This window comes from Mastigoproctus giganteus, chromosome 6 (assembly GCF_048544385.1).
Source record: "Mastigoproctus giganteus isolate SK-2022 chromosome 6, ASM4854438v1, whole genome shotgun sequence".
Classification (NCBI taxonomy): domain Eukaryota; kingdom Metazoa; phylum Arthropoda; class Arachnida; order Uropygi; family Thelyphonidae; genus Mastigoproctus; species Mastigoproctus giganteus.
In genome coordinates, this window is record NC_143580.1 from 179,660,269 (window position 1) to 179,682,380 (window position 22,112).

The following is a 22,112-nucleotide window of genomic DNA, read 5'->3' on the forward strand; positions in this document are numbered from 1 at the left end:
AGAGGACAGATGGGACAGGAAGCAGCGAGTCATGCTCTTAGTTAAGTAGCATATTAAATCTAAGGCAGTGCATCCAGTCAACATGGATGGCTAGTGCAACGCTGAATCAGTTTGGTGTGACATAAGCACTGGGAAAACAAAAATGGGTGTAGGAGTATGTTATAGACCTAATGATGGTGATGAGAATAACAAATAACTATACAAAGAAATAGAGTGCAGAAGTAAATCAAAATGCCTTGTAATGGGTAATTTTAACTTTACAGATGATATTGACTGGAACTTGTGAGTTGATCACTCACACACTAGCATGCCTTTTGTGGATTTATTAAATGACTGTTCTCTACAGCAGCAGCATGAGAGAAGCAACAAAAGAAAGCAATACTCTGGATCTGATTATCATCAGTGATCCTTCAATGTATTAAGAACCTGCAGATAAAAGACCCCGGGTGGCAGTGATCACAGTGTGCTGATGCAGGACTTAATTAAAGACATAACTATTGTCAAGGTTAAAGGAAAGGGCCTTTGCTTCTGTAAGGGTGACTACATTGGTCTCAAACAGTTTTTAAATTCTATACAGTGAGATCATGTGATGATGTTTCCAGCAGCAAATGCTACATAGGAAGCATTCAGGGAAATAATTGTAGAAGCTGTCAGGCTTTTTATATCAATTAAGCCATTCCAGGCTTAGACCTAAATGTATGATGAATTGAAAACACTTGTGGCTGAGAAGAAAATTACACGGGATACATATAAATTACTTTCTAATCAAGTCATAAAGGAGGTTAGCAAGCTAAGGCAGATTACAAAAAGTTTCTAGCAAAGATTACAAAAAGTCTCTGGTGAAGAATTATTATTATTAATAATAATAATAATTCTCAGTTAACTAATAATTTTTAAAGAGAGAAAATGCAACACTCACCTCAGTCACAGATGGTGACATTGGACCAAGCAAACTGATGATTCCTAGTAATGCAGAGAATCCCACTGCTATGGATGGGCTGTAAATAATTTTTAGAAAAGAATATTGTGAACTTTGAAATACAGAGTAATCCAAAAGTATCTTTGCAATTTTGAAAGCCCAATAACTTTGTATATTTGAACATAGTAAAACATCCCAAGCATTGAATGAAAATCATGTTTACTTATTGTGGCTATAACATCTCAGTGTCATACCACTAGTCATATGGCATACCTCAAACAAAAAAAAAAACTATACTCCCTCTAACATGCAGGTGGTATGTGATCAGTATCAAATTAGATTCTGTTCTTCAATTTGCATAAATTTCCTGGTAATAGTGCATGATGAACTTGATCCTTAAATGAATTTCCACAGGTAAGTAAACATCCAGTCATGGGTAGTTTGGGGTTCACACTGGCCACAGAAATAGTCTACCTCATCCTCTCCACTGATATGGAAAGTTTCTAACTGGAAATTCATGGACATGAAGAGAAGAAATGAGCAGGTGAACCATATGATAGGTATTGATTGATGATTTGGATCATCTTGAATGATTTGTGGTAAAGGAAGTTTTCTAAAATGTCAAAATATTAAGGAACCAAGTACATCAAAAACACAGAGTGCTATGATAAATTCCCATAGAGTTTCAGTTTCTTTGTTTCTTCACCTGCTCCTCATTATCCATAGATTTTGGCTTTACAATTGGTTTGGAATTATTTTTTATTTATTATTATTATTATTATTTTTTTTTATAACAAGACTGTTGTTCTTAATGATGTTTTTTGATCTTATTATATAATATAATGTCAGAATTAAGAATAATTTTTTTAAAGTTCCCCATTTTAAATCATTTCTTGCCTTTCATTCCAAAAAACTGATTTGTGAAATTAAAGCACTGCACATCTGCTGTTATTAAAGTTTTTTTTGCATGCCTGGTAGATGGTTAAGGATGTAAGAGCATTTGGATAGGAATGGTATTACATGAGCAACACAACATGGACTTAATAAAGGGGAAATTGCATCTAACTTATCTTATAAGCTATGAAATCACAAAAAATGGATGCCAAGAATAATTTTTATGTAGTCCATTCAGATTTTAGTAAGGCATTTGATATAGTCCCAAGGTACCTGCTGCATTTTATACAAGAAAGAACAATATGCTATTGTTGAAAAATACAATACTGCATAAAACAGCAGTTAAATGGTATATAAGTTAGCATATTAATCCCACATAATTAAAAATACAAAAAAGCAATGAACAATATTCTATGAAAAATTGGCTATTAATGTGCAGTGTGCACTTAAGCATTTTCAGTGACCATTTTACTTTTGAATGCTTATTCTTGAAAGCAGCCTCCAACACTTTCCAAACAGTCATGCATTCTTATATGCAAATTTCCCATTAAGTTTTGTAGCCATATTTTCCTGAATTTATTTTTGGATTCAATTCATTACTTCAACACTACTCTGAGGATAATTAATGTACACTTTGCATTTGAAATATATTCCCACAACTAAGAAAAGAGTCACATGCACTTAAATTTGAGGATCTTATCAATGTCAATTACATCCTTTGAGGATTTTGTCAATGATATATAGGAATTTTGCTAGCAGGGAAAAGGAGGTGATTGTCCCTCTGTATAAGGGAATGGTCAGGCCACGCCTTGAGTACTGCGTACAGGTCTGGAGGCCTCATTTTAGGAAAGATGTAGATTTGCTTGAGCGTGTACAGAGAAGGGCAACAAGATTGGTGAGGGGAATGAAGGGATCCTCTTACCAAGAGAGGCTGAAGTTCTGCAAATTGCAGTGGCTGGAGACTAGGCACCTGCGCGGTGATCTGATTGAGGTGTATAAGGCCTTGAATGGGTTGAGCACGCTGAATTCTGATGGGATCATCCCACTTGTTCAGATTACGAACCTAAGGGGGCATAAATTCAAATTAAGAAAGGACAGATGTAGAAATAGATATGCGGAAATTTTGCCTTTAGCGAGTGGTTAATTACTGGAACAAACTTCCATCTGTCGTTGTGGAAGTTGATAGGTTAAATAAATTTAAGGAGAACTGGACAGGCATTTGGAGGGAATGGTGTGATTTTTTTTGGCTGATGCTGCATAAGCTCATACACTTGCTTTCTTGCATCACATGCCACTACTACTACTACTACTACTACTTGCAGACCATAAAAAATGTTCATTTCAAAAGATGATATGGCTCAGGAAGAACAAACAATTGCTGCAAAATATTTATTGATATGTTGACTATATGAGTTGTTATTCCATCTTAATGGACCATATCTATTTATAGTTCAAACAAAAATGGTGCAACTATGGCATTAAGAAATTCTCAGGAGCTTGTTGCTGTCTCCAGCTGATATAGATGTTACCACAGTGCCATTGCCAGCCTTGAAAAAATAAGGTCTGATAATTCTGAATGATGTTACTGCACATTGCTACTTTTGCACTGTATAGCAGATGCTGTGCAGTTAGTGAGAATTTCCATTTGTCCAGTACCAGATCTGCCTGTTAATATTCTGAAAAATAAAAGTGGGCCTCATTAAGCAAGATGTTGCTGGTTTTCATTTTAAGATATTATAAAACCACTGTAAAAAAAGTTACTAAATTGATAACTAGTCATGACAGTTCAATTCTTGAGCATCTAGGATCTTGTACAGATGAAAATTTAAACTGCTATGCAATACATGAATCATCAGGTGAACTAGGATGGTTATTTCAGAGTAACCATAGAATACATGTTACAGGCTATGCAAATAATAAACTTATGGCTTATAGGGGAATCACCTACAGTCATTTCCATATGAATCATATAATCCTGTATTCTAGCATTCTGACTCACTCTTGTATTAAACATTATTAAAGTAAATATTATGAAACTATCATATATTTAATACAATGAATATACTATGATACAGTGGATTCTGGTTATTTGGGCCACCAGTTAATCGGGGCAGCCGTTTATTGGAGCAAATCTTAATAAACAGAAACCAATGAAGAAAATAGCCAGAGTTTACTTCGCTTAATTGGGACAGCATGCCATTTAATTGGGGCAGGAGACCACAGCACTGGAGATTACCCTATGATTGTCTCCGACGGTACCACGTGGTTCGGTCAAAATTCTGGAGGTCACAACCATAAAACAATAAAAATAAATTAGCAATCACCTGTTTGTTGGGCTTTTCTGTTAGTGAAATCTATCATAAACGGACAGTAAACTTGATCTTACTGAATTTGCGACAGCTGGAATTCTGTGTGTTATTATGGTGAAATGTGTTTACACTTCCATGAAATCTTCAATTATATAAAAAAATTAATTTTCAGAACCTTCTCTTCATTCCTATTTTTAAAGCTTCGTAACTCGTTACTCCGTTCTCACTTTCGTGTACCGTGTTACTTTCAATTTGTGTGTGCCGTGTTCTTTGTTATTGATTGCTTATCTTTTTACTGTTTTAAATTTTAACCCCCACCCACAAATGTCGTGAACAGAAATGTCAACTAGTTAGTATGTACATATTAATTATTCTGATTATCACATATATTCTTCCGATTTTCACGTATTATTTAATTTTTTAATTGGTAAGGTAATAAAGGGTAAATTTGTGCTTAATATATCTTTGTTTTTATAGCCTGTGGATAATATGGATAATATTCCTCCTATTTTCTCTAATTAGAATCGCTGTTTAATAGAATTAAAATTCAATTCACAAGCGTGATCACAATGACCGGCGCTTACTACACATTGTATAGTGAACGGTACTTTACTATGGTGAGTTCGTCGTAATGTGATTTGATTGTACAGTGAATCAATTGTAAAGGGGGGGTACATTGTATTTTTAACTATTTACGTGTAACTTCGGATAATTGGGGCAGCCGCTTAATCGGGCCAAAATGCACTAGTCCCAATGTGTCCCAAATAACCGGAATGGACTGTATTAATATTAATTATATATAATACAAGATGTACTTTTCCTATGATATAATTTATAATACAGCACTGCACACTAAAATACATAATAATAGTAAAGTTCACCAAAAATTTCCACCTAAGTACAAGTATCCTCAGACAATAAGTTTATTTACTATTCAGCTTACCCAAAAAGCTCAGAAAAACATATCTGCACTTGGCCTAGACAATGAGTCATGAAAGTCAAGTGGTTGCAAACTGTGAAGTTTTACCAAATATCTTTACTGTTCCTTTTTCTTTTCTTGCTGTGAAAATCAAGTGTTTATTGCTTTGTCCTGGAAATTAAAGAAAATTTCCAGCAATACGTATTTCAAAATTTTTATATGATTTAATTAAACTTTGAACAGTTTCTTCTGATCTAAAATTTCTTCTATTAAAAAAAGTTTCTTTCTGTTGCCAAGTTATTTGGTATTTTTGTTTTTTTTTTCATTCAGTCAAATCTGCTCCCATGTTTTACCTCTTGTATGTATTCCTTACTTGGAGTTAAGTGTGTTTTCATTTTCTGAGAAGTTTTTTTTTATTATTCTCTCTTTTATAAATAAGTTCTGCATCCTGTTCTGTGGATTTTCTTGGTTAATCCTTGCAGTATATTCAGACTGAGCCTGTGAGTGGGACAGACCACGCTGCTGTTGTGAGGCACAATATTTTATCCTGGAACAGGCTAAGCCATAAAGGGGGAACAGCTACCCTGTCAATATTTCTACTGATGATATCACTGTAGTTCTTCTGAATATGGGAAGCCTCCACAAAGCCCCATTTTTTTTTTTTTTGGTGTGTCACATTTTTGACTTTGAGTTCTTTTATACTGAATCTATAGTTCTCGTTAATTATGGTAATATCACTTTTATTAATTTCTCTCTGGTGATGTGGTTTAAATACTCATTAATACTCACATTCAGTTTCTGGTATGCTCTACATAAAATTTAGCACATTCAATCCAGACAACAGACTGTCTTTTTGGGAAGATGTAGTCTTCCCATCTGAATTGTAAGGGAGTAAATTTAAAGTAGGGAAAACTAGAGGTCTTCACGGTCCCAAGCTTGGCCCAGGTTCGGGCCTAGTAACACAAATCATAATCAGGCATGGGTTGGACCAAGTAACACAGATAACATTCAGGTTTGGGTACGGTCGAGTAATATTTGAGCTCAAATTTTAAGAAATGTTCAAATAGCCAGCATTTCATATCATTGTTAAGTACTCTTTATTTTTCAAAGGAATATAATGAAATATAGGTTAGTTGTGTCCTTTTGTAATCATCAACATATTTCCATGTTTCACTTCAGCATTTATTTACAGTCATAGCACAAATATTCAGAATGGTACCTAATGTTTGTAATTCCACAATAAGGTTGAAGATACAACATCATGTGTTATAAATACACAAACTTATACCACCTTATAAGTACAGAAACATCAGACAAGCTGATGCAGAGACTTCACAGTATGTGAATAACTCTACAAAATTCCATAAACTGAAGATAGTGCTGCTATGCAATTAGTGTCTGCTAAACCTTCAGCACAAAAGTGGAATGAGTTAATATTCATTTCATTCAATTCCTACTATTAGTTCACACTCTCCCTATATATATTTATATATCTTGTTCAAATTTTCAATCATTAATAAAATACTTTTTATTCATCCACTCAAGTTCAAATAAATTTTTTAAACTTGTAGTGGATGACACTTGATTAATTTTAGTTTTATATGGGAGAACAAAATTTCTCTTATATAAGATATTTAGCAGGATATAAATTTAGGAATAAAATTGAAATCAACAGGCAGTAGCTCAATCGGTAAAATGCAAGGATTTCAGTATTTTTCATGTGAAGGTGAAGAATGTGAGTTCAATTCTTGCGAAAATCAATAATTTTTTGATAAATTTTTGTTATTCATCCACTGAAGTTCAAATACATTTTTTTTAAACTTGTAGTGGATGACACTTGATGTTAATACAGTTTTTTCAAATATTAATTCATTAATTAAATTTAATTAATTAATTTTAGTTTTATATGGGAGAAAAAAATTTCTCTTATATAAGATATTTAGCAGGATATAAATTTAGGAATAAATACCGTCAGTGGCGAAGCGTGTAGATCGCTGGAAAAAAATTTCTTTTTCAGATTCTTTTTTCATTCTGGGTTCTAGTCTGAGTCAAGGAGGGAACAAAATGGAAAATGAAACATGTGAATAAAAATAATAGTCCAACACCATATATAGAAAGGAAAATGGAAAATTGCAAGGAAATTCGCTTTCTATTTTGCCACTTAATATTGTGATTCTGTCATATGTATATACATATTTATATTAATTGTAATTATTTAATAAAAAGTAATTAAAATAAAATTTTTCTTTGTTGACCTAAGTAGGAATTGACTTTAAAAATTTTTTTTTTATATTACTTGTTTATATGTTAGGTCCTTAAAGCATACAAAAAAAAGTGAGAGTAGGAATTGTTCTTGACTTCTTAGAAAAAACTTGATTAATCACATGATACAGCTCTGATGTAGAAAATCGCTTGTCACTATCGCTTGGCACTCGGGGCCACAGCAATACTATGAGTAGAAATAATTGGCAGGGTAAACATTCTTCTTGCATGGCTTATCCTGTTCCAGGGCAGAATACACTACTCTACAATAACATTACTATCCCATTCAGAGGTCTGGTTAGAATACACTGCAATTAATCAAGAAAATCATGGGGAATACAGACCAGGTAGCTTCACTAAACAACAATAACAACAGTGGGCATACATCTTACAGCCAACAAGGAGCAGCCAGAATGGATTCCCACAACATGTGCAGGCTTCCTTGCACCATATAGCTAATAATAATAAAAATAACATTTCCTCCACCCCTTAGCTGATTAGTATGGCTGCTGTTGTAATATTTTCTTTTTTCTATGTCTTCCGATAATATAATGCTGGTTCCTTGCATCATTTTCACCTGATTAACGTAAATATAATAGCTAATTGAAATATTTGAAGACTTACATTTTAAAAAGCGGAGGTTTCACAGGCTTATCAAAATCTTTTTCCACCATTGCAAGGCAACAAAACAGAAATCCATGCTGCAAGAGATATAAAAAAAAAGTGCTGCTACTGTAATGTCTAATATTTATTAAAATTGAAATTTTATTTCCAGTAGAGTGATAATTCATATATAAATATCATGGGAACTTCTTTCAGTGAAATCAAAAAATTTAATCCTTCTGTGACTGATACTTGTCATTTTAATTGTGTTGTATGGTATATAAGTATGAAAAATTATTATTGTTTTTTTGTGTATATTTTGAAAAATGTATTTCATATTATTTTTGACTGTACTAGATGTATTATGGAATGGTTGAATGACAAGTATTATTATTAGTATTGGCAAATGATGCAAGAAAGCAAGCTTATAAAGCATCAGCCAAAAAAAAAAATAATAATAATAATTCCAGATCACCTGTCCATCTCCAATAATTTCTCTAGTTCTTCCTTGAATTTATTAAAACTACCCACTTCCACAACAACACAGAACTAGAACAAACATCCACAACATGTGGAAGTTTGTAGTAGTAGTGGCATGTGATGCAAGAAAGCATGTGTATGAGCTTATGCAGCATCAGCCAAAAAAAAAAAAAAAAAAAATCACTCCATTCCCTCCAAATGCCTGTCCAGTTCCTCCTTAAATTTATTCAACCTATCAACTTCCACAATGACAGATGGAAGTTTGTTCCAGCAATTAACCACCCGCTGGCTAAAAGCAAATTTCCTGTGGAAATTTGCCTTTAGCCAGCGGGTGGTTGATTGTTCTAATAATCAACCATCCACTGGCTGAAGGCAAACCTCCACACGTCTATCCTACAACCATCCTTTCTCAATTTGAATTTAAGCCCCCTCATGTGTATAGCCTGAGCAAGAGGAAGAATACCATCAGCAATGAGCTTGCTCAATCCATTCAAAGCCTTAAACACATCAATCAGGTCGCCTCACAGGTGCCTAGTCTCCAGAGGCCTGCAATTTATGGTTACTCTGCAGAATGGGCTAAGGTTAGTAGGGTCCCCCAGTGATCAGTGCTTAGACTGCTCCTATTTCGAATTTTCTTAAATTGACATTGACTGATATCAAAATTTTCAGATAATGTAAAGATTGGGAGAATGGCTAATGATCAGTGTTATCTTCAGAGATGGTCAGATAAGGGGAAAATATATTTTAATGCTGCAAAATGCAAGGTTTCACACTTGGGATATAACAACCCCCAAAATAACTTAATACACTTTGAGGGGTTGAATTAAAAAGGAATTGGGTTATGATTCAGGTAGACATGAAAAAGTCCAATGACATGTGATGTGCCTGGTGAGAGTGGCAAAAGGGCATTCATATGCAGGGTGATTTTGGACACATGCACTAGAGCTTAGCAACTAGGTACCTTAGAGGGAATCAGATTAAGGTTTATAAGGCTTTAAGAGTGGGCAGTAAACTTTTCACAGTATTAAATGGCACTAGAACCAGTTGGCATAAATTCAAACTAAGAGGAGAATTATAGAAAGTTTCTCCATGGTTTGTTGAGGCTTGAAAAAATTCAAAAGCCTACTGGATGAGTACCTATGTGGAAAGAAAGAAAAACATAGAGTGGGTTATTTAAGGAAGTTTTTTTTTTTTTTACCTAGTGTCATAAAAGCCTACAGCTTCCTTGCACTATATATATTCCATACCGTGACAATTCACTAACTGAACAGATCAGTTTTATATTCTTCATTTGTAAAGATTTGAATTTCCCAGATTATGAGAGGACTTTTTTGAGTAGGAATAAATTCACAAGTGTCAACTATGGGTATTAGGATTCCAATAATTAACTCCATATTTTTTATTTCCTGAAAAACTAAAGAAACAAACTACTCTCTGCACATGGTATATATGCAATTCACAGATAGAATACACTTACAGATACAGATACTATGTGGCCTGAATTATCTTGTCACTCATCTAAACAACTCAACCCACACTTGAACATACGCAAGACTCATCAGGCAATATGATCCATCTTAAACCACTGTCAGCCAAGCTGACATGCTTATGAAATCACTATAGACTTTTTATCTGTTAGTGAATGATAAATCACAAATGTAATAGCTGGGTCATGTCAACTAGAATCCTATAGCAATTAAAGAGATGTCTAATTTTCCAAAAAAATCTATCATCAATACCAGATATTTCTGTTGATTTATTTATATATTTTTAAAATTTAAATCAATCTAAAATATGCACCTCTCCCTAAAATGGCAAAATATTCCAGGAGGGTAAGTTCATTTACCATATCTTATTATAGGGTTGTAAGAGTGATGATAAAGGATGGGTGACAGCCTTAAATATAAATTATTTTAAAGGACATTATGAAGAATATTAATGATATTAGCACATAAAAAAAAAGGAAATTACATGTAAGGTTTAATACTAAACCTTACTATTCATATGTTTTTTTTACTTTTTTTATTACTTTGTAAATAGGATCAATTTCAATATGAACTGCAGGTATCTTGAAAATTTCCACCAGTGGAAATGATGGGTAAGTTTCAAATATAATTATTTGAAAGGACATTATGAATGTGCTAATATCACTAATATTAATGATATTAGTACATAAAAAATTACACGTAAGGTTTAATAGTAAAAATTTCAGTTCATATTTTTTACGTTTTTTATTACTTTATAAATGTGATCAATTTCAGTGTGAACTGCAGGTATCTTGAAAATTTCCACCAGTTCAGAAACTAGATATAATCACTGAAAATCAACCAGTAAAGGACAGGTGATGGTTTAGCCAAACCACAATGCAAGAAATACTGCCAAAGAAACATTAATTTAACACCAGGACTATCCTGGTATTAAATTAATGTTTCTGAATCAACCAGCAAATATACTAATAATCTAAAAGTCCTACTTAATACTCTCATAACTATCCCCACTACATCAATGGAAGCTGAGAAAGAGCTTCACTGCTACTAGTTTATTCACAAAAACTATATGTATATTCACTGGGTTTAGCACTCAAAATCTCTTTGCACAATAGTTAACTAATCAGAAACAACCTGAATTAATTTAGTCTATTCTATCCACTCACACCTTTGTCCAAGTAAACAGTACTTCCCACCTTTACAACTTGTACTGACATTGCACTACTTGAGATAACCAGCACTTCTCTATAGAGGTAAAGAGGTGGTTTATGCAAATAATATTGTGCAAATACATAGTGGTACAAGACTGAGCCAACAACCTGTTGCAATCTTGTCCCACTTGAAGCAGTACTTCATGGTGACACAAGGAATTGTGCAAGATCAAGGACCTTCAGAAGCTGGTAAGTGCACCATTTAAAAAATCTGTGCTATTTAGAGAAATTTTGTGTTTTTATTAAAGAAATTTTAGTTTATTCATTTGAATTTAGTAACCCTGGGTATAGCCCCATACGCAAGGTCAAAAACACCACCTAGTATATTGTAGGTGAAGTAGTGCAATATCAAGGCAACTCATGCTCATTAAAAGTAAACTCTTTTCTGTGAATGACATATTTCTCTCACGCAGCATCTCTGTATGAGAAATCTATTATTTATTTAAAAATCTTTCATTTTTTCCCTTTTGAAAATGAATTGTTTGTAGACCTATTAGGATATCTTAAGCTTAAACTAGTAAAATTCTATTTCTATAGAATTCTAGTAGATATTTTAATTTTTAAATTGTTTTTTATTTTTGATCATGAAAATATACCAACTTGTCTGTATAAGGTTAAGCAAGGCTCCTCAAACAGAAAAATGGAATGCAGTACTGTCATTGGCAAAACTATGGTTAATTTCAAAATCACTCTTTTATGAAAGAATATTTATTGGTTTTGTAGAATAGAAATCCTTAATTGAAAACATTCTCCATGCTCCATCAAGCAATTTCTCTTGACATTCTCAACATAATCACATTTTATGAATTGCTGATTGTTTTATGCAGTTAGTTATAGTCTTCTCTCTGACTGTTCATTGTGAGTGATGATAGATGGCTCTCTGTTCTCTAACTTCTCCACTAATGCTGGTGTTCCTCAAAGTTCTGTTCTGTCTCCTACTCTTTTCCTCTTGTATATTAATGACCTTCTTCCACTGACTGGAAATTCTATCCATAATTTTGCCGATGATTGCACACTGCATTCCACCTTCCAGTTTGAGAAACCCTGCCCTGATTAACAGCTTCAACTTCTTGTATATCCACCACCCATTCCTTGTGTCCCTATCTCCAGGTAATTCTCCAATGGAGCAAAGAAAACTTAATTTTAATTCTTCTAAAACTTAGTCCTGTCTTATTTCTTGCAAAAAACAGTTTACTGCTGCTGCTGCTGCACATCTTCGATGACACTCAGATTTCTAGACAAAATCCACATCTCTATTAGGGATTACCCTGTTTTCTAATCTCTTTTGACACAAGCACATCACAAATATTGCTCTGCATTAAAACAACTGGGTTTTCTTTTTCATTCTCATTGTTACTTTTCTTCTTTTCTTTGGGCACCTAAAAGCTCTCTGAAGCTTCTGGAATCCATTCAAAAGGGGCAGTCAGGTTAATTGATAACTGATCTTTTTCTTACCAAACTTCTCCACTCCCTGTCTCATAGATGTTCAGTTTTCACCGCATCTTTTTTTTATAGATATTTCCATGGGCACTGTTCTTTTGAATTGGCATCTGAAATACTTCTCCCAAACCAGTCTAAACACATGCAGAAACCATTCAGCACCCATTCACCATCAAACTCTAAACTCATAAAACCAACTTTTACTCTTCCTCATTTATCACTTCTACTGTTATTTCTGCTTTCTAGAACAACCTTCTTACACAACCTTATTTCTGAAAATAATAATCTACAGAAATAAGTCTAATGTCAACAATTTGTCCTGATGTGTTCATTTGGTGTAGATACTCTGTTTGAAGGGAATCATGCAAGCAAATGAGTGAGTGAGGTAAGACAGTTATGTATGACATTGATTAGTACAATGCTGCCAATATTCAATCATGCAGCATAATAGAAACTCTAACAAAGAAGCTATTTTGCAGCCGTAGCATGAGCATGAGAATTATTAAAAGCAGATCTCAATCACAACATTTCTAATTAGAATATTAAAAAAGGATGAAGTGGTTGACTGGAGATGTTTTAAGAAAAGAAAATTGTTCTACAGCTCTTTTATTTATTTTCTACAGATAAACTTAGTGTTTAGATGAAATACAGATCTGATCGCTCAAACTTCATAAAGCATCTTAGTGCCATGATTGAACAGCCACATATCATCTGTTATTAAGCTTGCAACATTTAGAAGAACTTCAATTGAACATTTTTTTATCTTATTATCTGATATAGTATCAAAATTAAGAATAAAATTTTTAAGTTCCTCATTTTCAAACAGTTTAAAATCAGGAAATTAAAACTAATTAGTTCTGATTGATGTACTTTGTTTGTGATGCACCTACATCATAGACAAAGTACACCAAACAGTTTTTGGTTTTAGTGATAACCATTCAGAGGGTTATTAAATAATTTTATAAACTTTAAAATACAGCTGACTACAGCTCCATGTTTACAATTTTTTTTATCCCTTAGCAAAATCAATAAAAGTTTTATTTTGTAGAAAATAACAGGTGTACAAAATATAATATTTTTAAATTTTTGAATTTTTCTTGAAAAAATATAAAATAAAATTACATTTAATAATTATTGTAAACTATTAATAAAACATCAAGCATTACCATATTCTAAACAGAATTTTAAAAAATAATACTAATAAAATAAAATTTTTTGAAATAAAATGGAATAAATAAATTTCCACTTATACTCTGAATGGCTGAGGCCAGAAAAGTTTGCAACTTCACTTTAACTGCTTTATTGCTACTTTATTATTTACTGATTTATACACTTACTGCTTATATATCTATTGCACTGATAAATCAGTTACATCACTATAACTGATTTATCAATGCAACAGCTAGAATGAGCAGTGCACTTTTTGCGACAACATAGAGTTTACCTTGCAATTTACAAAATTATGTCCTCATTCATCAGCCCTGTCCATCACACTAGGTATTACCACTGGATTAAAAGTTATCTCTTCCCCTGTTCAAAAGCTCACCACATGCCACTGCTTCAAGCATCTGCGTGGCCAACTCAATTCCATATCTCAATTCCACTGAGGCTCTATGGAATGAATCAGGAAGATGAGTTCATCAGCACAATCCTCTTTCCATTTCACTCCAGGTCATAGCCAGCTTGCTGTCAGACATACGGGTGACCCCTGCTTAATGCTGATAATTCGTTCCGGAAAAACAGAGTACTAAGTGAATCCGCGCTAAGCGAGCACTGCATTCCCATAAGGTAACATATGTATTTGTGAGTTGCGGTCGGTGCCATAGGATATTTCCTAATCAATAATAAACAGTAGTGAAAAGATGCACAAATGTCGGTCAAAATATTTAATATTCAAATATTTGTACATATAAAATATTCTGCATTACATACGTATATAATTATGTGGTAACTACTTACGTATCAAAATTAAACTTAAAATTCCAATTAAAATCATAAAAAATGTGTCGCTTTTGGTTTGAACTTTGGCCCTCTTCCAAATAAACTAAAGGGGTATTGATTTTAAATCCCCCGCAGCGTTACCACCTAACAATAAAGTAGTAGTAGTAGCATGTGATGCAAGAAAGCAAGTGTATGAGCTTATGCAGCATCAGCCAAAAAAAAAAAAAAAATCACACCATTCCCTCCAAATGCCTGTCCAGTTCCTCCTTAAATTTATTCACCCTATCAACTTCCACAATGACAGATGGAAGTTTGTTCCAGCAATTAACCACCCGCTGGCTAAAGGCAAATTTCCGCACATCTATTCTACATCTGTCCTTTCTTAATTAGAATTTATGTCCCATTAGGTTCGTAATCTGAACAAGTAGAAGGATCCCATCAGAATTCAGCGTGCTCAATAATAAATAATACCCCTCTTCAATAATTTAAAAATAATTTTAAGTTCTTTTTTGAAAGTTTCGGCTCTTTTTTTTTTTTTTTTCAGGTGAGATTTCTTCAGATCATATTGGCTAATCTCTTTCTCTCTCTCTTTTTTTTTTTTTTTAAATATTTAACTTAACTGAATTCTAAATTGGATATTATCTTCAATAAAATTAGTTAAAGTCTTTCCATTTCAATCCTAATAGCCGGCCTAGCCCTAGTTGCTTGCAGTGGAACAGCTATCTTTCCCGCTGCTAAAATTAATTCTTTATTTTTTTATAATTGTTCTTGCAGTTAAACTTGCAAGGCCTAAATTATGACACACATGTGCTTGTCGTTGACCAGAATCAACTCGCTTCAAAACGTGTAATTTAATTTTCAAATTCAGTCTTTTTCTTACATTTATAGTCTTCGTACTGCACCCAGACGTTGCTTTTTCATTCTTATTGGCCATTATTAACTCTTCGAAAATGTAACTGCATCGGTTGCATTAATTATGATACAATGTTCGAGTAAACTGTCCGTTACGCACGATGTCTAATACTGTACTGAGTGATGACTAGACTTCGGATAAATACATATAACGCAAATATTACAAGCAATATACTCGATCATTTTTTAAAATGTTGATCTCGGAACTATGTAACAAGTCACTGTACTGCAATTAAATTAGGGCGCGAGAAAATTTCACTGAGCGTGGGAAAATTTCTCAAGTTGGCATGGGAAATGTTTTAATGCTGTTTTGCTATTCATTTTCAAGCCATCGACTCCATCAAATGAAATGGTTTCGTTAAATATGCCAAAAATGCAATCTGTAAAAGAGCGTTATAGTGATCTGTGACAGCGTTATAATCAGATATGGGTTATAATATAAGAACAGCGTCACAGCGAATCAGCGTAAAGCGAACCGCGTTATAACGGGGGCCTGCTGTATATTTATAAATTTTCCATACCCAGCTCCTTTTCAAGCTGAAACTTTTCAATATATCTCAAAGCTGAAAACTCCATTAGCTATGATTTGAAATTTATAAAGCACCCAATACCTGTTCAATCTACTCGATGGGATTAAGGTCTGGAAACCTCAGCTGCCACTCCACTGGAATATCATCACTATGAAGAAAATAATCAACCAGCTACCTTTTTGAGAGGGCATTTTCATCTATTGGCAGGAACTGCAGTCTACTTTATCCATAAAAGGTCTGAAGAAAGGTTCAAAGATTTCATCCCTATACCTCATAGCAGTGAGAACAGATACTGTTTAAAACTGGTGATGTTAAAAGGCTTTAGTGTACTCTAATAAAGATTTATTGTTATTTATTTACAATTTATTTATTTAAAATTAAATAAATATACAAATTTGTTGGAGGCAGTAGTGGATGAAGGACGGGATGACTGGGTAAAATGCCCTTCCCCAGAGCCTGAGTATACTAAAACGAATACTGTTTTTTATTATATTAGTTGTACTGTAATTATTTGTGTTGAATGTATTATTGTATAAAAGTTGTTTTAAAATTTTGAGATATATTTAAGCTAAATTCAAACTTAACTTTCAATATCAATCACATATATTATAATTTTATTACCCACCCCCACCCCAGTAAAACAGTCTGGATTCACTCCTGCAGGGAGGCTGGTTATTAGATTGCAAGCAATATGTAATGATCATTGGTTAATTTATTTATCCATAAGCCAGTAAACTTCTGTACTCAGCTTTCTCATTTATATCACTTCCTTTTTTTTTTTTGTTAAATTAATCAAAAAATATATCCGTAATAATAGATCAACAATCAGATTTCATTGTTGATCTATTATTACATGTTTTATCATCTATTATTATTTCATGTTCCAAGAAACAATGGCACTTTACAAAACTCATTTATCCATCATTCCATGCTATAATTAGGCATTGATAAACTGCATATAACACTCTTATTAAGATCTACTACTAAACCATAATAATGACACCATCCAATTATATTAATTAGACATATTTGTAAAAGAATAAGAGAAGTTTACCTCAGTATGATACATAGAACACTCCCATATGATACTCTTCAGAAATTAAAATGAATATAACATTATAACATTATAGTAAAAATTAAATTGAAAACAATTAAGAAATCGAAAATATTACATTACAGTAAAAAATAAATGAAAACAATTGATCACAATTAAAAATAATTGAATGCAATTAAAAATTAAGTAAAAAAATTAATTAAAAGAATTTAATGAAAATATTGCAAAACAATTTTCCTTCCTGAAGCTGACAACGCTTTTTGACCATATATCGTGATCACAGGAATGAAAATTACCAAATAGAGGTGAGCATGAATCTTAAATAGGGATTATTTGTCTTCACACATATGCGTAAAAGACCATGAATCGGAGATTAGATATGGCCAGCGAACATTAACAGAATTCTCATGTAATTTAATTTCAACAGTTTCTGCAATTAATAGTCTCGTACAATTACGTTGGACACAAAGTATTTTGGCCTTGTTAAATAAAAAAGTATGTTTTTCGTTAACAGCATGAAAGGCTAATCCTGACACTGCTGAACGAGAAGCATGAACTGAGGTCGTGTGTTGATTAACATGAAAATTCAGAGGAACCACGTAGAATCTCGGTAAGACGAGTCGCAATCACCACAAGAAATGTTGTATACCAGGTCATTTATTTGTGTTGCGAACAAGGAAAAGACTGAGCAATTGTTCAGTATAGTGTGTAATTTCCATATTGGTCTGGCCACAATTTTAAATCCAGTATCTTTAAATCATATTGGGAATCATATTGGGAATCAGACTGTTAGATAAGAAGAGAAACACATGGATTAGACAACAAACTCAAGTAAAGGACATTCTGATCAAAACTAAAGAACTAAAATGGTCTTGGGCAGGACACATAGCTCGAAGACATGATGACAGATGGACTAAGAAAATAACAGAATGGTATCCAAGAGGAGCTAGAAGAAAACCTGGAAGACAAAGGCGGAGATGGATAGATGAAATTCATGAGTTTGTGGGTAGTAAATGGATGGCCAGTGCTCAAAACAGAAGGAACTGGAAAGTTGCTGGAGAGGCCTTCATCCTGCAGTGGATTGAAAATGGCTGATGATGATGATCTTTAAAGAATCTGTTAAGCTGTTTGTTCCACTGTTCAACATATGAGACAGAAATAAAGTATTTTTTGATGTTACTACTATTACAGTACAAGCTAAGAATATGATACAAAAAAACAACACCAACCAACAATATTAGAATCAAAAATACTTTATTTCTGTCCCATATGTTGAACAGTGGCACAAACAGCTTAACAAGTTCTTTAAAGATACTGAATTAAAAATTGTGGCCAGATCAATATGGAAATTACACACTATACTGAACAATCGTTCAGTCCTTTCCTTGTTCGGAACACAAATGAATGACCTGGCATACAACATTTCTTGAAGTGATTGTGACTTGTCTTACCAAGGTTATACATGGTTTCCTCTAATTTTCATTCCTGTGATCACGACATACGGTCGAAAAGCATTGTCAGCTTCAGGAAGGAAAATAGTTTTGCAATATTTTCATTAAATTCTTTTAATTAATTTTTTAATTGCATTCAATATAATTTTGAGGTAATATATATCATATCGAGGTAAACATATTGAGGTAAACTTTTCACATATCATATTGAGGTAAACTTTTCTTATTCTTTAACAAATATTGAAATCAAGGTAGAACGAATTGAGCACCACAGCTCTGATTTATACTATTAATTAGTATAAACTTTACATTATTTTGTAATTAAAAATTTATTTAATTTTGTTAATATCATAAGATCAATTCCTTGTGAATATCTTTCTAATGATATATGATAAGTCCTATTAAATTCAAAACTTGAGGGTCACGCAATGGACTAACACATTCAACAACAGTTTTAATAATGTATACTAGGGGGCTTTGCCCCTGCTCGCTTTGCTCGTCCACCTCCGAGCACACTTTTCTATGTAAAATGTAGAGGTATACAGAGTAAATCAAATCTTTTCTATGTAAAAGACACACCTGCCAATATGCATAGTTAGATATCTAATCAGGAATGACCTATGTAATTATCTACCTGCATTTACTTAGGTCACTTAGGAAAATGTCATTTGCTTCGGGTTCCATAATGCATGAGGAATACTGTTGCATCCGAAATAGCAGGACTAAAATATTTAACTGAAATATTTACAAACTATACAAATATTTAAAATATTTACAAAATACTAAACTATTTACAAATACTCTATATAATATTCATTAATATACAAAAAAATGTTACAATGGAACATCAAATGTTAGAAGGGAGGCATGAGCACTAGGTTAGTGAATGTTATGGAGGCAGTTGTCAATAAGTAATTGCATTGTAGCGACGTAATTGCCCAGCCCTCTCCTTCCATTGGCTCGAATAAATATCACTAGGAGGAAAACTTTTTTAATGTATAAAGAGATAATATGATTTATTATGGTGAAAAGCATTTTTTTCTTAAATAATATACTTAGTTATGCACATTATACGAAAAAAAGCTTTACTATACAGAAGAGAATGAAGCAATTTAAATACAGGTAACTTTCAATCCAGATTTGGTGTGTTATTTTGGATACTGACCCACTAATTTGTCAGATCTAATTACTAAAGAAAATTAACATCTACACATCTGTAAATCTGTAAAGCAAATCCAACTGTTAGGTTTCTATTTAAGACAAAACTATAATTCTTCCTTTAGGTTTACAAGTTAACTGTACTATGCATTATTTATTTATTGATTGATTATGTATGGTTTCTCCTACCTTTTCAATGACTATTACTGGCCACAACTGCTTGGAATTGATAAACAGTGTTAAGACAGGTGTTTGAACTTGAAGGTCTACTCGATCACGAGGCTCATAAAACTGAAAAGATAAAAAACATTTTCCTGTATTAATAATGAAAGACAATGGAAGAGGAATGAGAGCAAGATTTACTTTCTCAGTATATTCATATAAAAAATAATAATGATCAGCATTAGAAACAGTAGCAGAAGCAGGAATCAGATGAAGAAAAAAAACTTTTGTTCCCTACAGTGCACTAATATATCATTTTTTTAATTCCACTATACTCTAAATCAAATAATAACAGAAATGGTAGTTACTGTTTTAGTATCTTAATTATAACTTCTAAAGCTGTGTTTCTCAACTGGCTAGCAGTGAAAGAATATAAAGTGGATTCTTCCATCCTTAAATATTTTTTAAGATTGACTAAAAATATTTTTATATAGTTTTAATGATACAAATAATGAGCTCCATTTACATGTGCACCTTAAGCAATTAGATAGATGGAAGCAAACAAATGCCAAATATTAAAAAATAAATGCCGAGTACTGTATTAACACATGGCATTCATCTCTTATATTATGAAGCTATCAAATATGTTGCTTCCACATTACATACATTATAAATAAGTAACCCATCTCTAATGATGAGTATCTCATCTGGAATGTATACGGTGTATCTGGTGCAATCCTCTATTACAGAAGGTCTGTGATCCAGATGCAAACCACTCTGACTAACTAGGGAGATTATACATTACTGAAGCACTGGTTTCTCATAGCCTTCCAAACCTGTGTCTATTTTGTTTGTTCCAGCATGTGTTCAGAAGCCAATCTGCATGTTGTGCAGACTGAAAAAAAAATAGAATAACTAGCAATTTAGGGTGGCATGCTCCCTCTGAGATCAGTTAACTCAGCTCTGACTAAAGAAGTCTTCAGAAATTCTTCCAGTCTGTGATGGCACTCAAACCCAAACCTCTCCAAATGAGGGACAAGTAGAGAAACCACTAGTGTCATAGAGGACAAGATAAGTATAGTGTTACTTATTTGTAACATGGCACCACCTCACAGATGGCCATTTCAATGCTTATTGAAATTCATCAGTAGGACAGAAGATATGCATCAGTGCAGAACCCGACAACTCAGGTGTATGCTTTTGTATATACATGTAAATACAGCTCATCTCATTATTTGTATTGTTGAGTCTGAAACAGACATATGATCTAATATTAAAAATAGCAAGAGCTTCTTTTTAAGTACCTCACCTCATTATCTGGGATAAAATTATCATAAAAAATACATACGAAAGAATTTAAAATTTATAAAATGTAACTTTGTTAAAAGGCAACTTATTCACCCTGTAATGCATTCCAGTTGAACCATGCCTGTTCTTGAAGCCTAAATAAAATTTAATTTACTTATTGAAATCTGGAAAAAGTTAATCCTTTGAAGATAATTCATCTTGAAGTACTTCTTTTCGGAATTTAACTCATTTTAAATTACTATTTACAGGAAACCAATAGAATGGTAGTTTATATGAAGAATCATGTGTTTTAGGGAGGGAAGGGAACTTGATCTTGTCTAAGTTCCAAAATTTGCCATGATCGATATATATATATATATATAGACAGATATCAGTTCAAGAGCCATGTATTGAAGATTCAGAAACTTTATAAAACAAACTTGTCTATTAATAATAAAAAATGAACTTGATGAAAGATACAGGGAGAAAGAATTATTGTTCAAAATATTATATGAACACAAATACAGTACTACTTATGAAAGTATCTAACACCTGAACAATGGCTTAAATTCTGGCAATATAACCAGCATAGCATCAATACAATAAATGTGTCGATACTGGCTAGATAAAAAAAAAATGAAATAACCTAATAAGAAACTGTAGTTAATCAACACACCTAACAAGTATTATAAACTTGTCTTTGAAACAATTTCAAGATTCCAAACGGGAGTCCATGAGATTTGGTCTAGGCTATGTAATACAAAAAAAGTTTTATACAGTTAAAAATGTTATAGTCAAAACTCAGTTAAAGTTAAACAATCACCCAGAAAAATAACGTGTTTTAACAACTGAACATGGTCCTTAATTCTGAATTCAAATACAGATCCAATCATAACAAAAGTCAAGCTATCAGAAGTTTAAGTAAACAAAATGAAACTGCAAAAAACAAAATTGACAAAGGAGATAAAACATATATATTACATAAGACATAAAATAATAAAATGGACTATATAGTAGAGGATACAGACAGATATCAAATAGATTTAACTTTAAATATAATAACAATTAAAATAAAATAGATAATTTTTAAGAG

At 32.7% G+C, this 22,112-nt stretch overlaps 1 protein-coding gene across 2 annotated transcripts in view; it reads right to left on the reverse strand.

The window, feature by feature from the left end:
• LOC150084779 (AP-5 complex subunit mu-1-like) overlaps window positions 1-22,112 on the reverse strand; it is a 222,972-nt gene that overhangs the window by 156,271 nt on the left and 44,589 nt on the right. For both annotated transcript variants that reach the window (XM_090375538.1, XM_090375539.1), the window contains 3 exons: window positions 19,760-19,861; window positions 7,928-8,004; window positions 920-998 (listed from right to left, as the gene is read on the reverse strand). In XM_090375538.1, the coding sequence (XP_090231664.1) occupies window positions 920-998; window positions 7,928-8,004; window positions 19,760-19,861 (258 nt within the window). The remainder of the gene's footprint in view (window positions 1-919; window positions 999-7,927; window positions 8,005-19,759; window positions 19,862-22,112) is intronic.